This window comes from Pagrus pagrus (genome assembly GCF_965226575.1).
Source record: "Pagrus pagrus genome assembly, chromosome: 15".
Taxonomy (NCBI): Eukaryota; Metazoa; Chordata; class Actinopteri; order Spariformes; family Sparidae; genus Pagrus; species Pagrus pagrus.
The window spans coordinates 18358586-18368964 of NC_140199.1; the positions used below are offsets into that span (position 1 = coordinate 18358586).

The following is a 10379-nucleotide window of genomic DNA, read 5'->3' on the forward strand; positions in this document are numbered from 1 at the left end:
TGAGAAGCAGACACTTCGAGTCACATCTCACTTTGTGGTGTGTGTGTGTGTGTGTGTGTGTCTGCTGTTGTGGTTTACAGTACATGTGCGCCCCCACAGCTCCTCACAAACACAGTCATATGTCAATTTCAACTACTCCAACAAGGAGAGACTGTGTTGGTTTATGCAGATTGGCACACAAGCTGCTGCTATTATGCACTACATGGATGGTTATGCTGACGCTGATTGCCATTTTGATTTAGAGGTCTTAAGGGCTGCTGTAAAAGAGCTCATTGTGCGTGTGATTATGGTCTTTGCAGAAACCACCACCTCGGGAACCTTTTTTTTAAAGATTAAACCTTCTAGGCTCAAGTAGATAAATGCCCTTTGATATAGCAAAAAAGGAGCAATTTCAGGGTTGCTCATTTCTCTTTCAACAGTGACATTAGTGTGAAACTTGTGCTAATTCACCACGCCCATGAACCAAAAGAGTTTTCACTTCTCTGTACAAATAGAGCCACCCTGCATCCTCTCATGAAAGCCTTTGCTCCCACCTGAGTTTGGTTGATTGACATGATGATGCCTCAGTCAACGGAGATGTGAGGTGACACATTTCTTGAGTGTGGTCTGCTGGTATAAATAGGAGATCTGAGTGCCCCCGAGGGCAGCGTAGGGAAATAGCAGAATTTTGTGCCATCAGATGCTTTAGTTGAGGACAGTTGAGTGTTTCCAGATGTTATCGTGCATCTCTTTCTCTCGCTACATTACAGACTGCACATTTCATTAGCTGGACATATTATGAGCAGATTCAGGCCAATCTGTTATGGATGCTCCACGCTGTATGTTGCTGTTTGATGCTGGTAACACTTTCTATGAAGCCCAGTCTATAATGCATTATAACACATTGTTAACATACTTACAATGCATTATAATGCAACTACAGCACTGTATGATCTTAGTTATAAGCACTCATGAATATTCATTGTGTGCTATAACAAAAATCATGACTCCAATGTCTACAATGCATTAAAGATATACTTACAATGCATTGTTGTGTGCCTATACCTTTAAAGGTGCACTATGTAGTTTTTATAAAGAAATTTAAACACCAAATGTTTATATTTACAATATTAATAAAGTAATAAGATAAACACGCTAATATTTATTTTCCTAATTGAATAAACAAAGACACTTTTAAAGACAGTTTGTTTAATCAGTTTATTCAGTCATTAAAATCAATCATCGAGGATTTTTCTCTTCAGATTTAAATTTCTTCCCCAAAACTACATATAGCACCTTTAAGCAATCATACATATTCACAATGCCTTAAAACAATAACCACACATCATAAAGCATTATCTGTTAAAAAAATAAAGACTGGAAATGAACAGGTTTGAACTCCCACCTAAGATTCAGAAAATAATTTATTAACATTACTTATACATACAGTTCATCACCACGGGTAAGACCAAAAAATACCAAAAAAACAAAAATACTTTCAGTAATTCAAGTATTCGAGAAAGTTCGTCAGAGCCTGTCACACCAGTACTCTGATGTTTCAATGTGGGAAGGCAAGTTAACGTGGAACACCTCCTGCGTGTCGAGTGGAGGAGTCTGAGGAGGGCTGTTGACCCCTGAGTCACTGTCAGGATTGGCTTGGTTCAGCTCTCCTGCGGCGTATTTCGCCGCCAGCTTCTGCTCAGGAAGTGACGCAGGTGGGGGCGTGGCCTCCGCCTTGGGTTTGATGTTTTTAAAGTGTTGCAGACGCACCACCTCCCTGCGCTCCTTGGCGCACGGCAGCAGCACAGACACGTCCTTGCGAAACTTGGAGCTCATGCCGAAGTAGATGAGCGGGTTGTAGAAGCTGGCGGACTTGGCAAAGAGGCGGGTGATGATGCTGGTTGTGCTTGGCACGTGAAAGCCCCAGGCTGACCACATAGATACCACTGCATATGGCGACCAGGCCAAGATGAAAGCCGTGCAGATCACAATGGAAATCTAGGGAGGAACATGAGGTAACAATTGTCAGGAGTGGAATAACGTGAGAGGAGGTTTATTACAGAGCGTGTTCTTTTAAGTAGAGCTTTATAAAGTCTCATTTTACGTCTCAAATCAAGTCTTTTCCAATAAAAACCTCAGAAACAAACTTTTTTCTTTTTGCCTACCCTCGTGACATCTCTCTCCACCTTCCTCTGACGGATGGTGAGGAAGCCATCAGCTGACATGGCGTTAGTGTTTTTCACTGTGTTGATGATGGAGACGTAGGAGAACAGCATGATCATCACAGGGATGAAAAAGCAGAAGATGAGGATAGAGATGATGTAGGACTTGTGGATGGTGGAGTAATTGGCTTTGGACCAGTCCACCTCACAGGTGCCATAACCTCGATCTGAAGCACATAAGACACAGAGTTTAGATCGAGGCTTTTAAGATACATTTTCATGTTGGGTTAGTGTCTGAGAACAGACCTGTGTAGCTGCCCCAGCCCAGCAGCGGAGCCCCGGACCAAAACGTCGCTCCAGTCCAAATGCAGATGAGTGCTATGGCGATGGTGTTCATGCTGATACAGTAGGCTGCAAAAAACAAGAAAATGTAACATGAATAAACATGGTATTCCCAAGTTATGGAACAGATTGTTCGCAGTGAGAAAAGGTTAGATGTTATGACTTTTGGCACACACAGGACAGAAAAAGTGAGAGGCTTGTAAAGATGTGGCATTCTTGACTTGTTATGAATGTGACATTTATTGAACAATGAGGTCTTTTCTTATATCAACAGCCTTTGCAAGCATCTGCAGCTGAAAAGAACCTCTGTTGACAAAGTACACATAGCTTTGTACGCAGGGGAAGAAAGAAAATCAATCAGGATGCCCTACTTTATGAGAAGCGCTCACATATCTTAAGTCAATATACCGTACGATAAGTGCAGTAGATTTTGTGAGAGAGGACTGGCAGCGTACAGTGCAGCTGTTGCTATCGGTTACTCAGCTTTGTTAGGTTGCATCACCGTATGTTGTTGGTTTGAATCCTGCACAGGTTTGTTTACAGTGTTAACAAACATTAGGTTTCCACAGTAAACTACTGTAATATGCTTTTGTAATGCATGATGGGTAATTATTTGGGATATTACAGTAAACTGCTGTGAATTTAAATTTAAGCAGCATTCTGGGGCAACCATAAAAACAGTAAAAATTGTACATTACAAGGAAATACTGTAATTAGGGTACAGCACCATACAGTAATTGAGTCATAAAATATTTGAGTTTTACAACAAGGTACACATAATAAAAGGCTAACAACTTGCTAACAGCCTTATATGCTAACAACAGGGAAACAGGCCTACAAGTAGTCCAACAAGTTACACATGCTAACATGCTAACGGGTATACAGTTAATGGACTAAAATGCTGACAGGCTAACATGCTAACGAACAATAGGGTTGGGTTAACAGAAAAACATGGTACATTGCTGTAATATCACTATAAACTTATGGTAAATATGAATATTTACAATAACCAGATGTTTATTACAGTGTCATAATGTGTTCACGATACTGTGAAATTGTGTCCGGGTTACTGTAGAAACACAATATATTACTGTGATTTTTACCAGCCTCAATCCAATTAATTAGGACCTAAACTCATGTTGCATGTTGCTGATTTTGTAATTCAGATCGGCATCTGTTGCCATTTGCGGGAATTGCAGCTGTACTCAGGAACATGATACAGTTGACAACATCCCACATGTACCACCGATGTTCATAGTTCAACCACCAATGTAAAAAAAATGCACAGGTTTATATTGCTCGTGTTTTATGTTTAACCACAAACACAGTTAAAACTCTTGCCTCATGCCGACAACAGAGGCTCGGCCTAATTTCCATATAATTAAGACATTCTTCAGCATCAGTCACACTCGAAAATAGAAAATGTCACCTTAAATAAACTTAATGACATGTTGGCGTAATGTAACTGAAATTGTTGGAGAAAAGTGGTGGTAATTTCCATAGCTGAAGTTGGTAATAAGGTTTCATTAGCACTGAAAAACCCACTTTTCTTTCAGATAAGAACTGCTGGAATGCGAGGCAGGCAGGCAGAGACTCTTTCCTTGCTGTTCTCTCACTTCAGGGAAGTTGAAACTGACCTTTGTTTGGGTGGCATCCCTTGATGTATCTGGTGACGCTGATCACAGTCAAGGTGTTGATGCTTGCAAGGCCAAAGAGTAAGGTGAAGAAACCATCTACCTGGAAGAAAACAAAGCGAGTGGGTTGATCATGACAACACATCTTTAAAATGTCTTTGAGCCGTTATTGAAGCCTCGGGGCGTTGATCCATTGCCCGCCTAATTGTTCCAGACGTTTGTCTGTTGAGTTTGTTTTGCTTTAAACTTTATCAGATAGAGACGCTGCATCTGAAGAGCTCTTCCTGCCTCTTTTGCCAATATGCTCCAGACCTAAGGCAGTTCTTCTGATGTGGGCTACAGGCTCTTTAACTGGCAGGATCAGCATTGGGAAATTAAAAAACGGAAACTGTTAATTAAAGCTGTTGATAGATTTAACTTGATTTTCACGAAAATCTGGTGGAGAAAATGTTCAGTGACTGCCAAATGAATTAAACCAGGAAGCTTTTTAGCATTCAGTCTATTGTTTGGGGAGATGATCTTTTAATCACCGCTCTTGTTAAAGGGAATTATGCTGCTGTGTTTCAGTCTGGCTCCTACTGCGCGACACCCGGCTCCCTGCTGGGCGACTTCCAGGTGACATGGATCAGTTAAGGTCTCTGCTCCGATTACTTTCGTGATCTTCCTTAGTCCTAATCCTATTACTGTCAGTCATCACGTTTTCTTTCGCCCTCACATTCAGCAGGTTACTGGACAGTAAGTCTAGACCAGGATAATTATAATTCAGTCTACTGCGCCTTTAAGATTTATAACCAGGTGTAGTAAGACAATGGCATCTTGAAATTGATCCTGACAGCTCATCAGTGTGTCACCTCTGCCTCTGTCTTCATTCAAATGAAAGATGTTTTGAATTTTGGATCATAAATGAGCATTTAGATTCATTACCACACTGCTTTGACAATCCTTTCTCTGTGTTCCCCTTTGCAACATCAAAGGTCTCCATAAGGCTCCATAATATTCATTGATATCCTGCTCCATAGGTGCAAAACACAGAGATCTGGCCCAGCTTGAAACTGTTCATGTCCCATCATGTTCCATGCAGTAATCTGCTAATGCTTCTCACATGCCTGTCTCCTTCACCCTCCTGCTCCTTCCCTCCTCTATTTCTGTCACTTCTTACTTTTCCCTGATTTACTCCTGACGCTGCCTCTCTGAGCCCACCTGTCTCTGGGGAAGGTGACATGAGAGGGGCGCACTGCTATCCCAATATTTCTCCTCTACCTGAAAACCTGAGATTGGATGTCTGAGAGATGAGGTCATCTCAGTGGCTGCACTGAAGCCTGAGAGCAGCAGACCTCTATTTACCGCTCAGATTTTGGGGTTTCACTTGTGAAACTGAAAGTGTTCAGGTTACACCAGCTTGTTTTCGTTCACTCACTGCAGCACGGGTATCACGATTTCCACCACAGCTAGCCTTGAGCAAGAAAAATACTCTGGATGAATTCCAAGCTCAAGTATGACAACTATTTCATTTCAAGCTCAGGCTGTGGGGGAGAAAACATAGTAATGAAGAGAACATCTTAGAAATTACACACAGCAACTCATCTTTTAATTGAATGTAAATTACTTGCCAATATTTAGCAACATAAAAGTGTGCTGTGTGGTTAAATAAAGCAACAAATGTCCTCCCTGCAGCTCTTATTTGTTTCCGGTCTGGTTGTTGACAGGTGCCACGCTGCTGGAAGAGTTTCCCCCATTTAAAGGCCTCCACAGTGGTAATCTTATTACAGATTTAACCTCCAGCCCACATGGCTACTAGCATAATCCCTTGCACGTACACACACACTAACACGCATACTCACTTTACTGTAAGTAGTAGGTTTACTTCCACAGATTCCTTTAATGTACTTCATTAATTGGGATTGGCAAAGAGAACAGATGCATACATGTCTTGGTTTTTTTCAAACTGCACGGTCATCACATTAAGGTCATTTTAAACAGCTCGTCTGGGATTCAACTTATCATAAATGTGAAATTTGATTGGATGTATACAGTAGTATTAATATGTAAACAAATGACTCCTTTAAATGTTACGCTTACATCACATATTGTCTTCTTGTGGCTTTTACCTGGCATGTCCAGATCCAAGTGATCAGATATCCATCATCCTTGAAGATATTAAATATTTCTAGGATCCCTCTGGAGTAGCCAAATATGGAGATGCTGGCATCAGAGATGGCAAGATTTAAAGTGAGGAAATCTGTTGCCTGAAGCGAGGCCCGCTGTCTGTACAGGACAAACATCACTAAACTGTTTCCAAACCAGGACAGCCATCCTACAAAAATAAAAACACATGTTCACACTGTGAACCACATATTTCTTTGGTATAATATAGTATAATATACTAAAGTGTAGTGTAGTGCAGTATAGTATGAAGTAAAATGAAGTAGGGGGGAGTAGAGAAGAATTGAACACAGTAAAGTTGTGTTTAGTATAGTATAGTATAGTATAGTATAGTATAGTATAGTACAGGAGAGGAGAGGAGTGGAGAGGAGAAAAGGGTACAGTTGATTGTGGTAAAGTAAAACACATGATTTTAAAGTTTAGTATATCGTAGAAAAATGTAGTGTAGTGTTGCATATCATATTATAGTAGAGTAAAGGAATAGTGTAGTAGCCTATAGTATTGTACAGCATAGAATAGCATAGCAGCAACATAGTAACATATAGTGTGGTCTCATACAGTATAGTATAGTATAACATAGTATACAGTAGCATAGTATAGCAGAGGGTTGTATAGTACAGAAAAGTATAGTATAGCATAGCATTGTATAGTATAGTCTTGAATAGTATAGTATAGTATAGTATAGTATAGTATAGTATAATATTTAGTAGTAATAAAGTATAGAGTAGACTATAATAGAGTGGGTATAGTACATAATAGTAGTACAATAGAGTGGAGTATAGTAGAGTGTAGTGCAGTAGAGTTCAGCGTAATAGCACACAGTAGAGTAGCACACAGTAAAGTAATGTGGCAGAGCTGAGAGGGTGACAGTGAGTAAAGTAGAGCAAAGTGTTATAATGTGTTGCATCATACTGTTCCTAATTCCTGACCTCTATCATTGTGTTGGCTGCTAAACTACCAAGTAAAACTTAATTACAATAGACCAGAGACGAGCAGGCAGAAGAGGGGAAGTGAAGTGTTGAGATATTTTAGTAGATAAAGTCCCCTTTCTTTTTATCGCTCTCTGTTACACAAAAGGTCCTTCGACTACATTAGATGACACTAACCAACAGACAAACAGAGCCACCAACACAAAGTGTCTGTGTCAGCGGTTGACTGGCCTTTGGAAACAAGAGCAACAACAGTTGTTGACATTTAATTAATGTGTGACTCTTCCAAGCTAGTGTTCAGCCAAAGGCATTTCAAGGACAAGACACATTTTACGTTTTGCACTGCAGAGTAATGGAAGTCAGAATAAGTTTGAAACTAAGAAGAAATATTGAAAACATTTTGTCAGTAGTTGATATGTGCCATTTCACAGGCATTAATCAGGGGTGTTTGTAAATGAACAATAGTTAACTGGGATGACTTTGGGAGTTCTCTGTAAAATATTTAGCCATTGGTCCTAAAATTAACATTATTACAGTATTTCTACCCCAAAGCATACGGAATATACACAATTAAACTTTACACTGCAAATTATATTATAGTGGAGGATATGATGGCTGACTTACCCAGCACTAACAGGTAGACTCCAATAATGGTCTCTCCTTGTTCAGACAGAGGAGGGTCTGTGTGCAGAGTACTGAGGTTATTATTCCTCCATGGTATATTCACTACCTTCAGAGGAAAAGTCTTTAGTGTTATTTCCATGGCCTAAGTTTCTATTCCACGGCATGAATCCTGGCTGTCCTCCACAGTAGCTCTGCTCTCTTCTGCTTTCAGTAGACACTACTGTGATACACCAGTAGGGATGACTGGTGAGTTCATGTTAAATCCAGCTTAGATGCAGTCACTAATACCTCACCACTCACTGTCCAAATGATTTCACCTGTAATCCTATTTATTTCTTAACAACTAAGCAGATAGAGATTTTGGGTTAAATTCCTAGCGAACAAGGAAATGTCTAGTCAGCTGTAGTCCACTAATGGACATTTTTTTTGGAGAGGTTTCATTTATCTTAAACTAATAAGTCTGATTGTCCTAAAACGTATCTCTACTTAAATTATTTTAATAGATGCTATGACTAGATAGATAGTATGCTTTTGAAGCTAACCAGCAGCAGTTACCTTCTAGTTTAGCACAAAGACTCACAAAGAGGGGAATAGCCTGTTGCTCCCCATAAACTATGACACTTAAATTATAAAGTGTTTACGTATCTCAAAAAAGGTGGTCGCCAACAAGAGGCTACATGAGACTACAGACATGTCATGCAACCTCAGTGTAGTTCATTTATATCCTAACGTTAGTTTTTTACTTCTGTTATCATTAATTTGTGTTTGCCAGAGAGCTTACAGTCGGCAATAGTTCCAAAATACAATTTCAGAAGTCCCAGAGGCTTTTTGTCGAGGGAGCCAGAGCGATGCTAACTTCCAGGTTAGCCTACAAAAAAACGTCATCCCTGCAGCTCTCTATGAGTGAACGTTTCAGGCACTGGTAGGTAGGTTTTGTTATTTGTTTAAACAAAGCCAGACTAGCTGTTTCCACTCTTCATGCAAAGATAAGCTTATTGGCTGCTGACTGTAAGTTCATATTTAATGCACAAACATGATTGCATTATCAATCTTGCAAAATGTCTCTCCCAAACCTCTGTAATACTTTACGTTCAAGTACAGGCCCTACAGAACAACATGGGGAAACATCTTGTCGCTTTCGATTGTCTAAATATGGAGGCATTGTGTAACAGCGTTGTTGAACCAGATGTACTGTATAGGGTCTGGCAACAATTTACGTCATCCTTACCATTCAAAAACATCCCTTTGTACTTTCTGCACCCAGGACTGTGAACCCTCCCCTCCTCTCCAGAGACATGTTCCAGTTTCCACTAATCACTTCCATTTACAAAAGGTTATGACATTAGTCCTGCCATTGTGACTATACTTAGCTAAATGTAAAGCACATTTATCAAATGGGGCCAGAAGTATATGTATGAGCTAATGTGTTCACTGACAAACTGACTGTGCTCTGATGTCATTGTGAGAATATGTGGCACTGTGTGAGTGTGTGGAGCCCTCCCACATGATTTACTGTATTACAGTCAGAGACAAGCAGTTTATTAGAGGAGACTTCGGGGGTTTCGCTGACACATGCTGGTCCAATTTTATTGATTGAAATCCTTTTGTTCAGTGTAAACTTACAACTGCGCCACATCTCCCCTCCTCCACCCTTCTCCTCTTCACAGTGAGCGTCTCTGTGGCAAACACCTACCGAAGGGGTAACCTGAACTGCCCCCCTCGGTCTGTGTTTATGTCACAGTGTGCACCTTGTTTCCCTCCTCTGGCTGCCACAGAGCAGCTCTGCTGGCCCTCAGGATGTGGAGGGAAAGGCTGCTGCTGCTGCTGCCAGATGCCTCGGCGCTTCCGAGTCCTCCTCATCAAACCCTTTCTTTGAGCCTCTGAAAGCCAGTCCGGAGAGAGTGACAGAGCTGAGGCGAAAGTGAACCTCTGACCCCAACTGTCACCCGTCCAGCCGCAAACACTGAACCCAGTCATCGCTCGTTCCTGCCTTCACCCAGAGACGCCACACGACACAGCCTCAGCCCCGCAGTGATCCCTGTGTATGCAGCTCAGAGAGAGACAGGGAGGTTTTCTGATGCCTCAGAGTCTTTCTGGTTGTAGTGGATAATGTGATAATGGTTGTGGGAGGCATCGAGCAGAAATCTCACAGCACAATGTAGACGTGTATGTCCAATAGTTAAAGGTGCTATATGTAATAATTGAAATCATTCAACAATGAACAACAATTAGCGGGTGTATGTGAAGAAATAACAGTTTTAATCTCATCTTAATGTCAAAGATGTCAAATATTGTGTTGTAAAGATATCTACTGAAGTTAGCATGCTAACCAGCTAGCCCAAGGCCTGAAAACCTCTTTCTTCCAGCAGTCAAAAGGTCCTGTGTTAGCGGTGTAAACACCAACTCTCTGGCTAGCTGCATGGCTAACTGAGCTACCAAGCTAACAGTAGATACAGTCATTAACAGAATACGGTTCACAGCAGTTTGCTACTCTGGTGTTATGCCGACCCTATTTGTCTGGAGTTCAACAGGTGGCCAGTTTTACA

General features: G+C 40.9%; 1 protein-coding gene across 1 annotated transcript; it reads right to left on the bottom strand.

The window, feature by feature from the left end:
* Positions 1-1255: 1255 nt before the first annotated feature.
* LOC311270182 (opsin-5-like) lies at positions 1256-7972 on the bottom strand (the record flags this gene model as incomplete). Its single annotated transcript, XM_084374927.1, has 6 exons — positions 1256-1977; positions 2145-2368; positions 2448-2552; positions 4121-4220; positions 6226-6431; positions 7834-7972. 6 exons carry the CDS (start codon positions 7970-7972, stop codon positions 1507-1509), a joined length of 1245 nt encoding a protein of 414 aa, XP_084231053.1. The 3' UTR covers positions 1256-1506.
* Between the last annotated feature and the right edge of the window lie 2407 nt (positions 7973-10379).